Source organism: Populus trichocarpa, chromosome 10 (assembly GCF_000002775.5).
Source record: "Populus trichocarpa isolate Nisqually-1 chromosome 10, P.trichocarpa_v4.1, whole genome shotgun sequence".
Classification (NCBI taxonomy): Eukaryota; Viridiplantae; Streptophyta; class Magnoliopsida; order Malpighiales; family Salicaceae; genus Populus; species Populus trichocarpa.
The window spans coordinates 11,538,238-11,559,074 of record NC_037294.2 but is presented as its reverse complement, the minus strand read 5'-3'; the positions used below and the strand labels follow the sequence as shown (position 1 = coordinate 11,559,074).

The 20,837-nt window shown below is 34.9% G+C and overlaps 2 protein-coding genes across 6 annotated transcripts; one reads left to right on the top strand and one right to left on the bottom strand.

Annotated features, from left to right (window-relative positions):
* Window positions 1-3,115: 3,115 nt before the first annotated feature.
* Window positions 3,116-4,601, bottom strand: LOC7459034 (probable membrane-associated kinase regulator 1). The gene has a single exon (XM_002314675.4). The coding sequence runs from the start codon at window positions 4,366-4,368 to the stop codon at window positions 3,271-3,273; it is 1,098 nt and encodes a 365-aa protein (XP_002314711.1). The 5' UTR covers window positions 4,369-4,601; the 3' UTR covers window positions 3,116-3,270.
* Window positions 4,602-12,039: 7,438 nt separating this feature from the next.
* LOC7459033 (cyclin-T1-4) lies at window positions 12,040-19,426 on the top strand. Of its 5 annotated transcripts, none has more exons than XR_002984514.2 (7): window positions 12,040-12,219; window positions 12,738-13,299; window positions 13,400-13,481; window positions 14,160-14,294; window positions 14,643-14,818; window positions 14,985-15,188; window positions 15,328-17,840. XR_002984514.2 is itself a non-coding variant. In XM_052456356.1 (7 exons), exons 2-7 carry the CDS (start codon window positions 12,743-12,745, stop codon window positions 18,260-18,262), a joined length of 1,089 nt encoding a protein of 362 aa, XP_052312316.1. In that variant the 5' UTR covers window positions 12,040-12,219; window positions 12,738-12,742; the 3' UTR covers window positions 18,263-18,342. The 5 variants fall into 5 exon arrangements, 4 of the variants coding, with proteins under 4 accessions (XP_052312316.1, XP_024467172.1, XP_024467171.1 ...); XM_052456356.1 differs by lacking the exons at window positions 14,985-15,188; window positions 15,328-17,840 and adding exons at window positions 17,844-17,917; window positions 18,198-18,342; XM_024611402.2 differs by lacking the exons at window positions 14,985-15,188; window positions 15,328-17,840 and adding exons at window positions 18,198-18,343; window positions 18,889-19,426 and having other exon boundaries at window positions 12,041-12,219.
* The last annotated feature ends 1,411 nt before the right edge of the window (window positions 19,427-20,837 follow it).

The window sequence follows — 20,837 nt, the reverse complement described above, 5'->3', positions numbered from 1 at the left end:
TGAAAAGATCTAGATCGAGCTTGAAAAACTGAAACCGGTTCTTGATGTGTGGGTTGTTGTCGGTGGTTGTTGATTGGAGAAAAGTGAAGGTTGTGGACGGCACTGCTATATGGAAGACGATCTAGATCGGGCCTGAAAAACTAAAACCGGTTCTTGATGTGTGGGTTGTTGTCTGTGGTTGATGATAGGAGTAAAGTGAAGGTTGTGGATGACGCTACCATGTGGAAGACCAGAGAGTGATGGTAAGAGGAGGTGAGAAGCTCTGGTGTAAAAATTCAAAAAGAGGATTTAATGTTAGGTTAACAGGAGAGAAAATGAGAGAGAGGAGAAGAGAGGAGAGGGAGGCGGCTGGAAAGTGATGAAATGAATTAGGGTTAGGGATGTTTGCTTTTATACCTTGTTTTTTAAGTTTTTCAGATTCAATTGAACTGGTCCGGTTCAATCAGCTTAAGCTTTTTGAAACCGAAACCGAACCGGACCGAGTGGTTTTGAGTATTTTTTAATCGGTTTATTCAGTTTTTTCTATCGGTTCGGTATTTTCGGTTAATTTTTTCTCGGTTTTTTCGGTTTAATCGGTTGGTCGGTTTTTTTGAACACCCCTAGTACCATGTATTCGAAAATAGGGTTATGGTTATTTTAAAAATATATTTTATTTTAAATTATATTAAAATAATATTATTTTATTTTTTAAAAATTATTTTTGACATCAACGCATTAAAATAATTTAAAAATACAAAAAAATATTAATTTAAAACAAAAAAAATAAAAATTAATTTTAAAAAAATATTTTTAAAATACAAAAATAAACAGAACCATAACAAACAAGAATAAATGCATGAATCACAGTTGATCACAAAACAAAATAATCTTAATAGCTCCTTCAAAATTAGAAACACATTTCATGGTGTATAGCTATTAAACTTAGTTTAGTTCTCTAAATGTGATATGAAGTTTGATTGAAGTCAGATTTTATTTTGAATTATTGTAGATATTAATCTGATTAAGTTGAAGTGATTCAAGGGTTAGTTTATAATCAAATTGGCTTGATTAAAATTGGATAAAATATAACCAGATTAATTTTAAAAAATTAAATAGAAAAACATGAAATAATATTATTTTAAATAAAAAATTAATATGAATAAAGTCGATGATTTATTGAGAGACCCCATGGTCGAATAATTCAAGCCTGAAATCAGATAAGATCTTGCATGCTTGAGCCACGCAGAAGTTCAAGGGGCCTTGGATTTACTGGCAAGGTAAAATTACAGAGCAAGGAACTCAATATAGATCATAATTCTCGTATAAGTGTCCTCACCCAAGCATATATCTCTATCATCAAAAGTACGTGACTATAAATGGCGATGATATCCTTGGAGGGGCCCATCATATCATCAGCCCGGGCCCCTTAGAAAACAACATACTTGTAAAAATCTCAAGATGATCCGTTTATGATAAGAAATTGGCTGTTGAAATCGTCTCTCATTTCTCGCCATAAAGAAGCTACACTAACCAACAAAATCATGAATGCAAGGCTACAACAACTCGAAACTGAATCGCGAAATAATCGGTCCCGTACTTGTACTGTATCGGTGTATTGTATCATTGCCTCGCTCGTTTCACTATCATGCACCAGCGATCTTTTTTTTAAAAAAAGAAGAATTATAGGGTTAAAAAACACGGGTGCTATTTGCTTATTGTAAAGGACACGCAAAGTGCAATCTCAGGGACAAGGTGAAACTAAAATTCTAGAAACAAGGGTCTACTTAAAATTTGATATTAAATAAATAAGGGTGGATTATTGGCCCACAGGAAGTTTTTTTTTTGTTTTTGGTGGGGACGGCTAGATCCATATTTTTTACGGAATATGCGCTAAATTAATTTCAAGGGTGCGTATAATATATATATATATATATATATAAGATTTCAAAAGTAATTAATTTAGAAACTTATCGAAGTTGGGGAGGGCACCTCTCTTGGACCCCCGAAGAGTCACGGGTTCATAATTCTTCATGTATTTGCGCGCATATACTGATATGAAACATCATCCGTCATCCGACTATAATGCAAAAAAGGGACATAAAGTGTTCGGAAGAATATTCAGGTTAATCTGAGATGGATTAAGCTATGCTCACTGATCATCGTAGGATCCACAAGTGGAATCATATGATCAATATTATGTTAAATAAATTTATTTCATCATCAAACCACATCAATTGCGGATGTGGGTAGTACTGTGCTGCAGATAGACCGGGTGTTATTGGCGAGTTTTTATTTTATTTTATATCAAATCGGTAGAAATATTTTTTTGTCCGACTTGAATGGATCTGAAACTTCTAGTTTCTTAATTTAATTTAATTCCAATCTAAAAGTAATTTCTACAATCTGCGCTCCATTAACTCGATCGTACAGATACTGGACCTCACATGAGTATAATTTCTTATATATATATATATATATTACATGTATTTGTTTTCTAGCTCAATGATTGAAAACAATTTAGAAAAGGAATTAATGGCGTGTGCACTTGCGGACAACATGTGATTTTGGATTATTAAAAACCGGAACAATAATGTTTCCAATTTGAATTTGAAAATATCATAAATGAGAAACTTCAACGTTGCTTCAGCTTTATGCATGCTATGTAATAAATGCACCGTCTTTATCTATCAGAAGAGATTCCGGAAGGCCTGAAATTTATTCATTGTTATGCACATGGCTCGCTGATTCCAGGAACCACAATAAAAAAAAAAGAAAAAAAAAGCCAAGGACTCAGATACCATGCATGCATAGTTGCTTACTAGAAAAAATGGAAATACCTGGCATAATTAATGGCTCGGCCGAAATGGCAATCACTGTTTTTTTGGGGACCTAATGACAAGACGTTTTCAGATCTAAAACATAAAGGCAACAAGATCACCAGGCACAAAAAGTAATTATAACGACAACCCAACATGTAACTGTTCTGTTCATGTCAAAAAAAGAAAACAACCTAGGGAAATGGAGAAATGCAAACAAGTTAATTAAACAGTTGGGACTTGGGAGTTGCTAGAGTTGAGTATCAGATTAGCTAGTGAAAGACAAAACCTAAAAGACCTCAAATTACAGGTTCCAAGGCTAACAAACTTCGATTTTCATGTCCAAATTAACTGACAAAATTAAAATTCAGTGTTGCACAAGTACACCATATGCAGGGAACACACATAACAGTACTAAAATTAAGTAAAATAAATTAGCTTCCTGATCAAGAGTTAATTAAATCTCTAGCTTGCATTAGATTTCATTATTGATCATGGTCTTGTTTTGCATCATGGAGTTCTTGCAATGAGCAATCGCACCTTGTATAGCACTCTGCAGCTCCTCCATTGATGATGCGTCTCCGTAGCACATGCCACCACCTGCAGATGCAGCAATCCTACTTGTTGGACCAGCTGCTGAACCACCCATAAACCCGTTTTTACTGAGCACACCAGAGTGACTAGGAGATGACCGCATTGAGGATGGACAGCTAGAAACGCAGCTTCTCCTTCTTGGGTACCTCAAATTTCCCGAGAAAGAATGAGAAAATACTCCAGTATTAGCAGTACTTTCCTTTCTCGCATCCTTGCCAGAGATCACATCATCAATATCTTTCATAGATCTCTCCAATTTCGTTGACAGAGTGACAGTTGTATTAATTGCTGTTGATGTCGGCAATATTGAATGCACATGGCCTCCCATTTTTTGCTGTTGTTTCTGAGATAGTTTCTCATACAATGGCTTCACTTTCTTGAAGTACTTCCTTATAACCTCTTTTGCTGTAACGCTTATTCTTTTCACTGAAGAACCGGGTACGTTATCATTTTCACGGCTCTTGTTCTCTTTCTTGAAAACAGAAGAGAATCTTGATAGAGAGAAGTACTTATTGCTACCCTTCTTATTGATCTGTGAACTCAAGTGAACATCGTTTTGAAAATGAGGGTGGTTGTTATTAAGCCTCCTGAACTCATCATCTTCGGTGACTGAACTAGGTCTTGACGAGTCACAATCTCCTAGCAAGACCATATCACTCGTAAAGGATGAAGTAGAGTCATTGGAGCTGCCAGTGGAGTCACGGGAGGCGGTGGTGGTGGTGTCAGAGGAGGAAGAGGTGCTTGATGAAGCTAAGAGAAGAGTACGGACCATGGAGATGCGTGGAGAGAGATGGAGAGGCAAGAGCTGGCCCTTGTAGAAGAGCTCATCAGCTGGGCAAAGAGTTGTTGAGGATTTGCGTGGAGATAAAGAGATTGTGAACTCAAAGTCTGAGGAGGAAGAGGAAGAGAAAGAATGTGAGGGTGACGGTGGTAGAGTTTGAGACGATCTTGTCGAAACTTTCTCGCTTCTCTTCCCCATCTTTGCTGCTAAAGCTACATGTTATTTGCGTATAACATGATGCTGATGGGGATAGAAAGAGCGAGGGGGAGGAGGTTAATCTGAGATCAAAACTGAACGACAGAGGAGGTTAGGTGGGTTCTTCTAATTACAAATGATTTATTTCTTGTTAGAAGCTGTGAAAGTTTCGACCCAGGACTTCTCAAGGACGATGGGTTATCGTAGATGTAGTTTGACAATCAGGTAGCTCTTATATTGTTGATCAGTATATATGGATGGGGTAGCGTTTAGTTTGACCTCACACGCCGTGGTGGGGTGTGTAAAACAAGCGCCACCAGTAATGTGGTCAGTGGTCCATGTATGTTTCAGTGCACTGTACGTTATTTTAGCTGGTTATGTAAGTCCTGGATCTGGGTAACAGAGGAGATAGAGGTCACATGGGAGTTTGTTACGTCTCTTTCTTTCTTCTATGTGGCTGATCAGCTAATAACGTGTGATATTGCAAGTGTTCTGATTACACGAAGTGAGGCGTCACGTGCCTCAAACGTGAAAGGTGGGGTTGGATCATGGGTCAGCCCAGAGAAGTGTCTTGTAAATTGCTAGTGTATTTTTATTTTCCAGTGTTTCTTTTGTAACATGCATTTAACATTGGGACAGCAGAGACAAAGGCAAAATGCATGCTGTAATTAGTGTAATCAGTAGCTGCTGACTCATATGATAACTGTACTGTTCAATATTTAATTTTTTACCTTCTAGGTACAGCTGTTTAAGGTTCGCAGGCTATGGATTTGATGGTGATTACTGATCAAAATCATGGTTAGTTGCATTATTATATGCCGGCTTTTGTGACAACAAAAGCTTGCTAATTATTTCGGTTCTGTATAATCCGCCAGCATGCATGAAATTAAATGCCTTCGAAGGGATTTACTGTAAAACCTTGAGCTACATCTCCAGTATCCTACTTCTCTCTTCTAGATCTCACCAAATCTTTTCCACCACATAAATGAATCCTTAAAGCTGCATGGTATATGCTCTGGAAATTAAATTTGGGACTGTTTTCAGAACTAGATCTCTGGCCTTAATTATTTGATCAGCCCCGTATATATATCAACTCGATCTATAGCCTCGATCGAATACTGGATCACTTATTAAATGAGGAAACGATAGCGAAAGATCTCGCTGTTAAGGTTAAATCAAGCATTAAATCCCATTTTCCAAAACACGGTTTAACCATTTATTAATCTTCCTGTCGTACGGAGGGATTGGATTACAACAAGGATTGTATTCTAAAACCTAATGCATCGCTACGATGTTCAATAAATCTGCTGCTGTAGTGCACAGAACAAGATGTTCTGCAAGTATGATGTTTAAAAATGTAAGTGAAAAAAGTTGCTTCCTTTTAAGCACATTGAAGGAGGTGCTGGAGACTTTAAAACGATGAAATCTTGAGGCATTCAAGGCACCGGAAAGCATAGTATTATTAGTACGTGAAGAAATGGTCTAGTACTTGTTAAACAAACAAAGATTAGAGGAATGCTAGCTAATTTCTAGTAGATGTCAATGATAATCTGCCATGCCGACTGGTCCCTGAAGGCCTTTAGCCTCGAGGGACCATCGCAATTATCCAAGCAAAGAAGAGTGAGAATTATGCATCTATATCTTTCATATAATCTAGAACTTTTTTTTTTTTGTTTTTATAATACTTATAACGTGGAAGGATTACTTTCATGATATGGCCCAAAACGCATGGCCAATTATCCAGATTCAACAAGGGGACCCGAAAACAACTAAGCATGGATCATTAGGAAGCCGGCTTTCAATTAAAAATACATTTTCGATTCGGAAATACTGCTGTACGCAATCGATGCCCTGCTTTGCTCTCTTTCTTTAGCACAAACAAACACTAGTTTATGGGCACAATTGGGCATTTTGCATGTTGCAAGCTAGATTATCTTGCGCAGGATTAAGTTTAGAATGTTTTTGTGCACAAAAAGGGATATTTCTATTAGTGATATGCCTAGTACGCTTGGACTCTAAAGGAAAATCAAGTTCTTGTTAGTATATTTGGCAAATTGAACGAAGATCAACGCCATTATAGTAATCCTATATAATTCATAGGCTAACCGGAAACATGAATCATTGTTTTGTTTGCTCGAGTGGACAGATAATGCCTTTAAATAAGCTGGAAGTTTACTAAGGATTTTGTCACGGGACTACTAAAAAAAAAAAAAAGGAAAATGTCTCGGAATATTCTATTGGTGTAGAGAGAAGATTCTGTCATTACTGAAAATTGTCAATGAAAACAGCGATGAAATACTATCGTCAGAAACTAGCTCGTCAAGTTTTTTATTCAGAAAAAAAATTTCAATACCGATAGAATCATCGATAGAATATTCACACCTAAAATTAGCTTTCATCGTCTATTTTCCATCGAAAAATCCATTGAAATTTCCCAATTGCCAACTAAATATAAAAAAATATTTAAAAATTAGAAAGTATTAGAGACTCTGTTGGAGTTTTTAATTTTTTTTGTTTGTTATAATCCCCAATCCAAAAATCAACCCACAACAAGAACAAGAAGTAACTCCAAAAATTTTCAACAAATTTAACAATGGATAATGCTAAATGGATTATGTACGTGGATCAGTTGAAAGATTTAAATAGTAAATTCATATAAATAGCTCAAAACAATGAGATAGATAGAATTGCATACATAAACATTACAAAGAAAAAAAGAGTAGAAATGTACAATAAGAGATACTAGTAGGAACCATTAAAATTCCAATTGAAATACAATAAGATCAAAAAGGTGAAGTACATCATATCGGAGGTGTTGAAGATTGAGGAAGAGGAAAAGGTACGCATCTAGTCGCACTTAGTTGGGCCCAATACATTATATTTTGTTCTAGGAATTGTGCATTCATCTTCTCTAACTCGAAAACCACTTGTTCCTTAACCTTTTTCTCCACAATCTCATTAAACTTATATGATTAGTAACTTGTGTTGTAATGTGATATGTCTAGAGTTGAAATTGTATGACCCTCTAGGGTTCTCAAAAAGATGTCATATGCAAATTATAAAGTTGATTCATATCGGGTCCATCACTTACAATAGCCTTCAACTACACTTGAGGATCATGAAGAGTATAGGTGAAAGTGTCTTCATCGAATTTCTCAACCATGTTGGCATTATATCTTTTTTGTAAAACAAAAAAAATCAAGTTTTAAAATTCAATTACATTTCATATTATTGATATAAATAAATAATATTAAACCAATTATAATTATCAAAACACTCACAACGAACATATCCACTCTTTTATCAACAAACTTTTTTTTATTTTCCCTTTATCCCCTTTTTTAATATGATTTTCCTCATATAGCTCCATTCAAGTCGGTTCTCAACCAAGCTTTTTTTCATCATATAACACTGAATCGCTCCTCTAGTATCCTTGCTTATCGAACCTTGAGTTTTTTATTTTAATTTTGTATACTAGATCTTGATCGATATGTAAACCTTTATAATACTATAAATTCAATATACATCATTCAATTACAGTATGTGATATATTTTTGTTTATACCTTTTTCTCATCTATATGTCATTGACTTAACCTTTTTCGTTGCTCTTACGTGGATGTCATACAAAAAATCATGCAACCTAGTACAACTAATAGCTAACGTATACATGATTTAAATTTAGTAAATATAAATTAGGTAAGAAAATAAATAAACATACAATTTTATAACAATATAACACTAACATGACACTTAATTATAAAGAACATATTGGTTATTGGTTATTTGAACTTACCTTGTGAGCGCTGAAATTCCAGCCTAGATGCAATGCTTTTAAACCCATTTAATTGACACGGGACCATTTCAACCATCTTTCTTCAAACCCATCAACCCGGGCTGTTCTTGATGGTTAGCTTGTATTTATTAAGTATTTCTTTAAATTATAGAGGGTCCCTGCCTAGTTTCTCGTTAGTTTTGGCGGGCCCAAACCTTGAAAAACGCTTCTCATTAGAGATGCACCAAATTGCTTAAATTTAGCTTTCTGTCATGTGTAGCAGAGGCCCAGATTCAAGTGGGTCATTAACGGGCCTGTCATTGCTGGTCTAGTACAAATCAGACTTAAGTGAGCAGAGATAGCAGGGCGGCCTGCATTGGACTCGTGCCGCCAGGCCGAAGCAGCATAGAAAAGGGCACGTGACATGTTATTCACATAGCCACCCCTGCTATGCGTTTTGTTATTATTATTTTCAGTCAACTTCACATAGAAAGAGAGAGGAGAAGCAAAAATAACAACCATCATAATCAGGAAAAAAATGGCACCGTAGGTGGTATTATTTGTTTAAACTTGGTTAGCTAAAACGTGTTGTTCGAGTTGAAAATAAACTAAACCTAGATTTTCCCCAAAATTAACTCAAATTTTATATTTTCTTTTTGTAGTGATAGAGAAAAATAAATATTCCTTCCATATAGAAAAATATTTCAATCATTTCCTTTTTTTTAGCAGTTACATTTCCTCTTTTTTTCCATTTTTTTCACAATATTTTAATCATTTTGTCTTTTTTTATTTATTTTTGCATTTGCAGTTTAGAAAAATACACTTTATATCTAATTAACCTAGATTTTTAAACCTTATAAAATAATGTTATCATCCTCGTATATATAATATATTATATAAAAAAATAACAAATCACTCTCTCTCTCTCTTCCTCGTTTCTCTCTCTCCATGAAAAGGAAAAAAAACAATAAACTCTTGTGTTTTTTTTCAACTTCTTCCCGAGAAATTTATGGTGCCGGGGATTGACCGATAATATCCTGTTAATTGTTTCCTTAACTGACTTTAAAGAAAAAAAAAAATTACTTAAAAAAAAATTCTACGTGGAAATATTATTATAATTTTTAGTGAATCACTTGTTTTATTTTTATATTTGTCTTTTTTTCAAGATAAATTCTAAAAATAACTACTGTAATATTTTTGTTTTTTTAATTAACATGGTTGTCTGGGTCAGCTTGCACGTGCCTCGACTAATCTCACGAGTTCTGAAGTTAACGACCATATAAACCTTCAGTAACTGATATTAGCAATCACAAGACTTAAATTTAAAATTACAGGGGATAAACCTCTTAATTTCAAACTATTATCACCAGACCATATACTTGATGATTAATAATGTAATATTGTTAGTTACTCAATAAACATAATAAAATTTCCCTTCCTTCATTGGTTCATTAAATTGATCTCCCAATTACACTATTCCATGTTCATGGTTAAGTCGCGGGGTTATTAGCCTTCAAAAAAATCACGTGTTCGATCTAATCCAGATAATTTGGATTATAGACGAAGAAGAAGAAGAAGAAGTTATTGAAGAGAAAAAACTATAATTCGCAGTTCATGAAGGGAAATCAAAAATGAAAATCCAATCTGAATCATATAGGATCCAATAGGGAGTATTTAGATTTGAACTTGGGCCTGGATCTGAGAGAAAAACGATGAAATAAGAAAATGGGGATGTGTTTACAATTATTTTTGCCGGTTATGTGCTGGTTTTGGTACAAGATAATATGAGTTGGGGATGGGTTTTTGGCATTCCAGCAATAGCCATGGCAAAGGAAGCCGCAAGCTAAGTAAATTGGAGCCAGAAACAAAGCGGTGTCGTCTGGTCCGTGTATGCGTGTGTCTATCTCTCCCTCTCGCTCTTGTCGTTCGTTTAGGCTGCGTGGAACTTCTCTTCTCAGAGACTCAGACAATCCACTCCTGCTCAGGCTCGTCTCCATTACTTTTGTATAGTTACCCTTTTAATTTAATTTTAACATGTTAGTCTCCACGGGCTTGCAATATGCTACCTTTTTTTTAAAAAAAAAGGTAAGATATCATTTTAAAACCTAAAGTCTAATATAGTTCTAACTTAAATTCCTTTTAAAAATAAACGGAAAATACATTTCCTTTTTTTTTTTCTATAAAATGGAAAAAAAAATTATACCATAACTTTTTTTTAATATAATTTAAATTTGATACTAGAGAAATTTCAATTAGTGGTCTAGAATTTGAGTTATACAAGGTTTAGTATGTGTTTAAGATTGTGGTGCAAAATATGTTTTAAAATAGTTTTTTGTTTTAAAATACATTTAAATTTTATTTTGACATCAACACATAAAAATTATCAATATTGAAAAAAACATTAATTTGACGTGTTTCCAATTCAAAAACAATTTTGAAAAATATAAAAAAAAATAGAAGCATAAATAATATGGTTCAACTCACTTTTCACAAAAAAAAAGTATTAAATTAGTGTTTTTCAATGATTTTGGTATGTTTATATACAAAAAATTAAAAAATATTATTTTAATATATTTTAAATTAAAATATATTTTTAAAAAGTATTTTGAAGTGCATCATTAAACACACAACTACTCTTATGTGATTGTAATAGTTTTGTAATATAGTGCGGAATGTTTTTTAAAAGTATTTATTTAAAATACATAATTTTTTATTAAGATGTTTTTATTTAACCATAAAAAATAATAAAAACATCAATTTTATGATTTTTCAAGTGAAACATAGTTTTAAAATACATTAAAAAATAAAAACTATTGTACTATTTAACCCAAAAATCTAATATTTCAATCCAAAAATACTATAAATATTAAGAAAAAAAAGGAAAATAAATAAACTTGCCAAAAAAAAAGGAGGCAAGGTTTTTTACCTACCAACGTCCACCCAACTAAAATCTCACCCCAACCAAACTAAAAAGAAAAAAAAGAAGAAAACAACCTAATTCTGGATAAAACAAAAGAACAAATTAGGTAACTAACACACAAAAATAATAATAAAAAAAATCATTGAATTGAAATAGAAGCAAAAAATTGCGTTGTTTTTAGCTCAACTAGTTGATCGATTCGTAATATCAGTGAAACCGATATATCGATTTTTAAAATAATAATAAAAATTTTAAAATTACCAAAACTAGAGGTCTCAACTAAATTTTTGATATCTAATAATTTGATGGTTTGCATAACGATGCAACGACTATTATATGGAAAACAACATCTGAAAACTTATGTGAAAATTTGAACGCGATTTAATTATTGGATCAAAAGTTATGAACATTTTGAGTTGTTTTTTTGGTTTGGCATAACCAAATCTCATATTAGACCTAAACCTGTACCACTGGTCCATAAATGCATATGTGAGGCCATGCATGTAATCTTTTCGGGCAAATCCTCACTTGGTTATAACAGACCCACACCTAATTTCTCAAAATCACCCACTACTGCGTGAATAATAATTTTTTAAGATTTTATCCAAGTTTATTTTTGAGTTTACAAGTTAGATATAGATAATTTTAACTTATAAATCATATATAAAGAAAAAAACTTTATAAAATTATGATTTTTTTTATGTGAAATAATTGATCAATTAGTATGGCTGGATTTAACTAGTCACCTAAATAAAATAAAAAATTAAAATTTGATCATGTTGTGTTTTTAAATTACAGCATAATATTTCATTAATTTTTTTTGAAATTATATTATTCCATTATTTTTTTTATATATTTACTTTGCTAATTTTTTTTAACAAAATCTAAAAACACAAAAGACAAAAAAGCAAAGCAAGCAACCGCCTGACCTAACTCAACCATTAAGTTGTATCTTTATATCTTCTCTCCTCCTTTTCAAATCTCCATCTCTCGTTTTTTTTTTTTTTTTTACCACCTTCCTTTACGCTTTCTCTCCTTTAATTCAAACCCTCTCTGCAATCTAATAATCTCAGCCTCCTCGCCCGATAAAAACCAAAATCCTTCGCGTGGTTTCTTAATATTAATCACGGAATTTTCAGATCTATATCTCCACTAATCACTGTAATTATTCGTGATCTTATCCCTCTTACTACCGTTCAATTGATGTTTTTGACGTGCGATTGGCATATATGAATGAATTTTTTTTTGTGTTTTTGAAAGTCTTTCTGTTGTCTTTAGTATTCTGTAGAACTTTAATTCGGATTAATTAGATCAGTGTATTACATATCTTTCTTCGGTTTTTTTGTTCATTAAATGGCTGTTTTAGAAAAATAATTGGTTTCCACCAACAAACTTAGCTTAGTACAGGCCTTTGATTTTGAAGAAATGCTTAAGCTTTTATCTGGATCTTTGTTGTTGAAGAAACTAGTATTTTCATGTTCCGGCTCATGTCAAATCGATCTTTTTAAGGAAAGTTCCAATGCCTATAAGCACAAAATTTTGAGAAAAACAACTACACTACAAGTGACCTGACTTACTTCGTGAAGTTTCAGCTTTTCTGGACGAGTTTATTATTTTTGCGGTTCAATCTTATTCTTAGTGTTTTTTTTTATGTTTTGTTTTTATGGCTAATTTGTCAGGAAAAATGTCTTTTGCACGGAATTATCGTTCACAAGGAGGAACATGCCATGATGATCGGTGGACCTCTTTCAATGGAAACAATTTCAACCATAGAAACAGGAACGTCAATGTGAATAGGAGCAGCAACTACAACTACATCTGGAATCATAGCAATTTCCGTGATTTCTCCTCGGGGAAATTCAGGGACCATGTCAATGGTTATGCTAACCCTCCTACTGTTGGACCAGCTTTTAAAAGGAGAAAATTTAGTGTGGATACTTGGGGAGAGTGTGGTGGGAGACACTACCCTCAGTACAATGCATATCAATGCGCTGATCAATCAACTTACAACAATTCAGCCCCTCTGATCACAAGATCCAATGCTGAGGTCTCTACATCTACATCTATGAGTTGCAAACGTGACCGCTCAAAACTGGAAGAAGATGAACCAGTATTTTTGTCAAAGGATGAGATTGAGAGATACTCCCCATCAAGAAAAGATGGAATTGATGCACTACGTGAAACACATCTGCGTTATTCTTATTGTGCCTTCCTTCAGAATCTTGGGCTGCGGCTGGAGTTGTAAGTGCTCCACCTGGAATGTGTCGAGTTATTATTTTTTGTTTGGACGCTTTCTTATCAGAATTTTAATGTTATTAACTTACTCCTTTGATTCTTGTAGGCCACAAACTACTATTGGCACCGCCATGGTTTTGTGCCACCGGTTTTTTGTTCGACGATCACATGCTTGCCATGATAGATTTGTGAGTTCTTAATGCTTATGCTTGAATTTTTGACTACCCTGTTACCTTCTTGGAGGAGACTTTGCGTACTGTCATTTCATAGGGGAAACTATTTTACTCTAGAAACCTTCCCTGAATTGTGTTGGCACTCTCCTTGGCGCTATTTTTATTAAGAGAATATTGTTATTAGCTGTTTAGAACTTTGAGCTGATAAAGAACTAAACAAGTATTATGTCTAAACTGATGGTTAATCTATGGAAGCTTGGCGTACTCTCTTATGTTGTCTTGATTTGGAAATTGACAAGTCCTCTTGGCTTATGATCCCTCCTCTGCTTAAGGTGGAGTTAACATTCGATTCAAAACAATTCTTTTGACGCAAGGATCTGGGTTGTGTAGCTGCTTTGTTCACGTAATCTGATACTGCAGCATTCTGCATTTGTGACTTTAAAAAAATTAGGCAGACAGCAATGACTTGTTTATTCTTATCTTTTGGCATTTTTAGATTTGTTGCATCTATTTTTTGGTCCTTTTATTTTCTGATTTATGGCCAGTAATGACTTGTTTAGTCTTGGTAAGATTTTTCATATACTCGTATGAATGCCTTCTGGTGATGCTTGGAATATGATTATGCGATAAATCTAGTGCACGTTTCTTTTTGTGATGGTTATGTTTGTCATATTTGTTTTGGGCTTGTTGCAGTTAATTGCCGTTGCTGCACTTTTTCTCGCTGCAAAGTCTGAGGAGACACCTTGTCCTTTGAACAATGTAGTGAGAGCCTCTTGTGAGATTTTCCACAAGCAGGATATTACTTTCTTGTCATACCTGCTCCCTTTTGTAAGTATCTTGCAGGCTGATTCATAACTTCTTATCTGTTAAATCTATTAAAAGGGGAAAAAAATCTAATTTGCGTCTGTTTTAAAAACATAAAGTGGATAACATAAAATATGCTCATGTCAATTCATGAATGGAGCTCCTATCTCGAAACGTGTTGAATTTACTCCTTGGTTATTTTATACCTTATTTCTTGCACAACATGAAATTTCAAAGTGACAAGTATCTGGTAATCTAGCCTATTTGTAAAAGCGGCTACACTTGTGCATTTTACTACTGATTTTTTTTTTCTTGAAAAGTTGCAGCTTCAAGTCTTTAGCATGCTAACATGAAATGAGATTTTCTAAACAGGATTGGTTTGAACAGTACCGAGAGCGAGTGATTGAGGCTGAGCAAATGATTCTGACTACACTCAATTTTGAACTCAATGTGCAGCATCCATATGGTCCCCTTACATCTGTCCTCAACAAATTAGGTCTTTCACAAACTGTGTTGGTGAATCTGGCGCTAAACTTGGTCAGTGAAGGGTAAGTGCACTACTTTCAATATGGTATATTTTATTGGTTCTTTAGATTTGTATTGGCGCGGTTCATTTATATCAGCTAGTTTCAGTGTCAAAATGAACTAGCTTTTATAAAATGAACTTTTGTATAATAATAATAATAATAATTCTGATCATGCTCCTTTCTTCAGGAAGCAATTTGATTTGGACCATCTTCTTGTAAATATATTATATCTGGATTTTCTCACACTAGTTCAGCTAAAGACATGGTTTAAGATTTAGCAAGTGATCTTGCAGTTATGATGGCTTGTCTGTGTCTATAGATGGACTGGTTTGTGTCTAAATCCCAACGAATCGGAAGTTGTGGGGGACTCTTTGTACTTGGGCCATGGAGAGTATGTGCTGGGTTCTTCTTTTTCTCTTTTGGTTCAACATAGTGTTCTACTAGTCTCAATGGTTTTCTTTCAAGTAACTACACTATGTAGTTATTCTGGTATGGGATATTGATGTTTTTGGCATGGCATATAATTGCAGGGTCTACACAAGATTAACGTGCTCACCTGTATGATATTGTTAGCTGGCGGATTGATATGCTGTGCATGGAAAGTTTTTAAACATCTGAAGTTGCTTTGCCAAGATGTTGTGGATCACATTACTGTGATTCGCCATACCCCCATCAACCGGGTTATTTGCTAAAAAAGATAGCCTCAGAACATCCAAAATCTTTTTTGCATTCAACTTTTTCTCACTCTCTTCTTCCTTTTTCATACTTTCATTTGGAGCAAGTTGTCTAGCCTCCTTTTACAAACTTAAAGTTTGTAAGACCTGGCTGCTTGTTCATTTAGCATCCATTCACCCTGATTTGGAGGAAACTAAATTGATTTGACAATGATCAAAATCCATAGTGACTGGGATATCGTTTGTTCTTATTTTCCCTCCTTAATGATTTTTGCCCTTATTTTCTATATGGCATGAGTCCCCTCTGATATCCTTTTTTTTTCTTATCAAAAAAGAAAAAAAACATTATGCATTAACTCCTTTTTTCTCCAAATTTGGTGGCACTTTTTTGGTCTGATATCATTAAGATAAGGTTATTTTAGAATAAAAAGTTTAGTAAATTGTTCAACAGGTGTAGATACCTGAGTGTGTCAGAAGGTTGTGTAGCTGCATAGTGTGATAGATTGAGTTTTGATGTGCCAGTGTGAGGGCACTTGTGCACCTTAAAGTTTGACTGAGTATCACCGTGCTGGTGTTTTGTGATGGTTAGCTAGTGGAAAATTGTTTGATGTTGCCAGCATAGATAAAATTGAGAAAGGAACAAACAGCATGGTAGCTCTTTTTTTTATTCTTTTATATACAAGGACACTCGAATCCAAGTCCATTAGGGGATGATGGTCACAGTAAAGTAATTGATCTATATGGCTCATGGGCACAGATGTCAGTTTCTCGGTGCTGGTAAACTCACATATATAAAATGCGTAGTTAAATTGTTTGTTTGGAAACAATTGGCACACAAACCTAAGACATGTCAAAATCTGACAATGACCATATTAGGACACATATATTTGTCGTGATCTTAATATGATGGATTCCTTTAGTTGTGGCGCGGTTTCAGTCTGATACCTTGACCCTACCCTATTATTGACCTTTGCTGTTTCGAAGACCTCTAAAATGGGAATATCCGTGTGGTTTTTCTGTGCACCTGTTGTCAATTAAATGGACTGCATAAACCTCCATGACTATGAGCGGAAGTGGTGCTACTGCTTGTATCATCCAGGAAAAAAATTAGATGTGGGCATCCTTATACTTTTTTGTTATTGTCATCTGCTGCTATCATTATAATTTCTACCAATATTGCTGTTGTTATTAATATACCTGCTATTCTGGTGCATGACTCACATGGGTGTGGTGAGCTGGGTTGTCTTTTTATGCTCAGCTATCAAATGGCACCTGGAACAGGTACCAGCCTGCTACATTTTGTGTTAAATACATCCAGGCATTTGCAAATCAGAGTATGTTAAATGTTCTTTAGGAATTCTAAAAATATAAGAAGCTTGAACTTTTTCCCCTTGGTAAAATTGGAGTCTGAGACCTGCTCCATTCTCACTCTGCCCTTGGGGCTATGCTTGATTAAAGGAGCGATACTATTGAGCATGAACACTCAATCTCCTTGGCCCAGGGCTCCTGATCTCTCCCATGCTATGCTTGGGGTGGCAATATCAGGCCAGAGGTTGTTCTTTGCCCGGCTTAATTAGCTCCATAGGTGATCTCTGCTTCCTTTTCGATTCATGGTGTTGTTGACTGGCCAATGTTGAGCTACATTGGAAAAATATTCCCTGTAAGTTAAAGTCTTGAAATTTGGATTTGTTTTTCTTTTGTAGAAAGATTGAAGAAACAACACCTTTCACGGTTCAATGCCATAAGCTGTTCTTATTCTTGAAGGGGGACTGTAGGATGGGGGGCCAAGTTAGCAAAGCAATGCTATAATATCACGTTTTACTATATTTGCCCCCAGCATTGGGCCTTGACCTTGACCCCTTCGATATTCTATCCCATTCATCTCCAGCTTCCTTTGACCCTTGAACCTTTTCAAATCCAAACATACTTTTCTACTTTTAACCACTATCAGTTTAGATGATCCCTTGTATCAGTTTGGGCTTTTAAATCATTCACAAGTATGGTTCAAAAGATTTCAGAACCCTTTCATATAGCCCGATATTATATATATGGAGTAATTCAGTTTACAATATATGTATACAATTATGCCATATCTTTTTGCTCGTGGATTTAAATGTTGCTTATAGCTGGCTAGAGGATATGGGATGGTGTTATTCCATGTCTGGGGCAGCATGCCTGATTCATGAGCATTAGTTCATGTGTTTTGACAAGCCTTTCCAGATCAAGTTGTGGAGCAGAAGATGCAGAATGTGCTGCTAGTTTCTATTTGTTTTATTATTTGAATTGTGTATGTTTCTGGAGTTATAAAGCCCCTGCTTCAGAATGGGCCTGGGAGTTGATTTGTTTATAAATGAGTGTGTTGTTTGTTATAGTTTTGGTACTCTATCAGCAATCCTGCAGAGTTTCTTGCAAAATATTCTTCCTGGGTTTGCTGCTTTTGTGGTGGGTAAGAGAAAAATGACTTGACTTGCATTTTTTTTTTTACTTGAATCCTTAATGATATATTATCTGCTAGTGTTTTGATTTTCTCCGATTGTTTATCTATTTTACTTTCACTGCTAATATGCCTCTGATCAAATCTAGCAATATGATAAGTTGCACAAGAGCTGTGGTTTCCATATTAGTGCCGTGAGGCTGGTTGGTTTGACAGTTTTTTCACCTCTCATCATGTGCTGGCTTCTGGTGGTTTTAGCACACTTTATAAAAGCTATTATTTTGTTTTGCAGGCTTCGGAGTTCCTTATGGCTTCAGTTTAAGCCCCATCACATTGCTGCTGGTGCTGCCTATCTAGCTGCCAAGCTTCTAAATTTTGATCTTGCTTTTTACCAGAATATCTGGCAGGAGTTTGAAACAACACCAGCTATTCTCCAAGGTAGCTCCACACAACTTTCATGAGTTATATTAATTCATTACACTGGCTTAATCCCTTGTACTCAAATTCAGTTACTGGATAAATAGTATAAAACTGGTGATTTTCCGAATCTTTATATATGCTGTTCAAATCTACAGAGTCAACTTAGCTGTGAATAATGGACTGGTTCTTTCATTTCTGGATCAGAATCTTGCTTCAATTTTGTGACATTTTGATGATGTCTCAGTGGAAAAAATCAGTAAATTGTTCAGGGAGACAAACTCCCTTTTTTTTTTCAAAAAAAAAAATATTAAATTGTAGTGGCAATAGAGGGTGAAAATTGGCTATATGGGTTGGCTGGTATTCACCATTTTAACTTTGTATGCTTGTAATATGTGTCCACGTATGTCCATATGCATGCATGCATGTTTGTCTCCGTGCGTCCGTAGTGAAGTTTGTGCTTGCATTTGATGAGCTTTTCTTAAATTAACTTCATGCTAAATATTTCTATCAGACTTAAAAAGCTTTTCATTGCTAATTCATTTGTATGTGACTATACGATGCAGATGTATCGGAGCAGCTGATGGAGCTCTTCTAGTGAAATAGCATAGTTGCTTCAGCATGGTTCACCCTGGAGGGTGATGCAGTTTAGGTGTTGTAAGTATAGCCAGGTCAGAATATGCGTGTTTAATATGGTTACAAAGATCATCAATATTGATTATAGTGTGAGAATGTCATGCAAGAGAGGTGAAAAGAGATGCTCATTTCAAAAAATTAGCTGTTGAAGTACAGGTTAAATGGACCTGTAGTTCATCGTGTATGTCAAGAGTGTCGGTCAAATTGAACGACAAATTAGCTGAAAGCTTAAACTTGGAAAGGTGTCCATTGCCAGTTTAATTTATGCCCGAGGTTTCAATAGATGTTCCTCTTGGTGAGAGAAAGCATTAGCCTATTTGGTTCCTTTTCTTGGAAGGGTCTTATGCATGATCCTCATGCAAGATTGGAGTTGGTAGAGTGCAAAATGAAGGTCTGTTCTGAATCTTTGCTTTAAACACGCCACCAAAGCTTTCAGGTGGATTGCAATGCTTTTGATATTTGAGTTAACCATTGTTGCAGTGATTATAAAAGGTGATCGATTTTGGCATTATGGCTAAAATAATGAAAAAAGTTGAATATAAGGGTGTTTGCTCCAATAATTTTGGTTAAATACAAAAGGATTCTTTGGAATCAAGGGGGGGATTTTCCCTGTCGTATTGGATGGGGATGATCTGATGCCAGTGTGTGTTACTAGGTTGCTCTGTCATGTGTTGGCAATTTCAGTTTGTGCCACTTGAAACTTCTGTAGGCCTCTAATTCCTACGCCAAGGTAGTATCGAAGCAAAAAGAAAAAAATGTTGTCAGGAAAACTAAATGGAAGATTTTATTTTTTTGGAAAAGAAATTCAATCAAAATGGAAAGGGAAAAATAGAAGGGTTTGTGGAGAACCTTCCCTTCAGCAAAATTCCAGTACTATCTAGAAAAAAACAGATTCAAAGGGGTTGGAGTGAATCGATTGAGCTTACAAGACAACATGGAGGAAGTACCACTATACGAACAATAGGAAATCCCGTGGGACAATAGGGACCTTTAAATGATTCTTCGAGTCTTTATTCTTTTTGAAATTTTATTTTTCTTGTACTCCTTAACATGTTGGTGTATCTTGTGAATGAGAAATGGAAATTTTGATCTCCTTGATGTTCTCTTTGTATCCAAAATGACTGGAGGGTGGTGGTTGTCCTGACTCTCACTACTTTCTAATTTATTTCCTTGTGGCGTTTTTTAGCCGCTGGCATTCTAATTTTTCGTGGAGAGAAACCAGTCGATGCATTCTTTTACTTTTAAGCTGATGTCTAATTTTCTGATGGAATCAAACCACACGAGGGATGGGATTGAATGGTATAAATCCCAGAGAAATTTCAATTACGAGTGATTTTGATTGATGGGATGTACAGACTTTTGCGAATTTTAGTACTCGGCGCTGCTTAGGTAGACAAACATGCTTGCTTAGGCTTTTTTGAAACAAACCGAAGTTCGACAACGCAAAAGTTTGACCATGACCACAGAATTTGATTACGTGGATTAATTAATTTGTGCAATAGCTAGGGAGGATGTATGCCTATGCTAATTTCATTTTAATACAAAGTTTTTAATTTACGTCGATTCATAGAAAATACATTTTATCTCTCGAAAGATATAGTCATCATTAATATTATTTAATTTCAAATAAATAATTCTAAGAATGTTTCACGTTGAAACTTACTGTACCTCCTTTGAATTGACATCTCAACCACTGAACTAATTTCACCATAACGACTAGCTGTCACGATTCGCACAAGGAAAAATGCTATTCAGGTGCCCGAAGAATAGTCGGAAGATCTCAGACCCCCCTAGCTCTACCGATCAACAGTCCACCCTCTGTACGCTTTCCCCATTACAGAAACGGAGGAGGTCCGTTTTGTGATTCCATGTGTCTGTG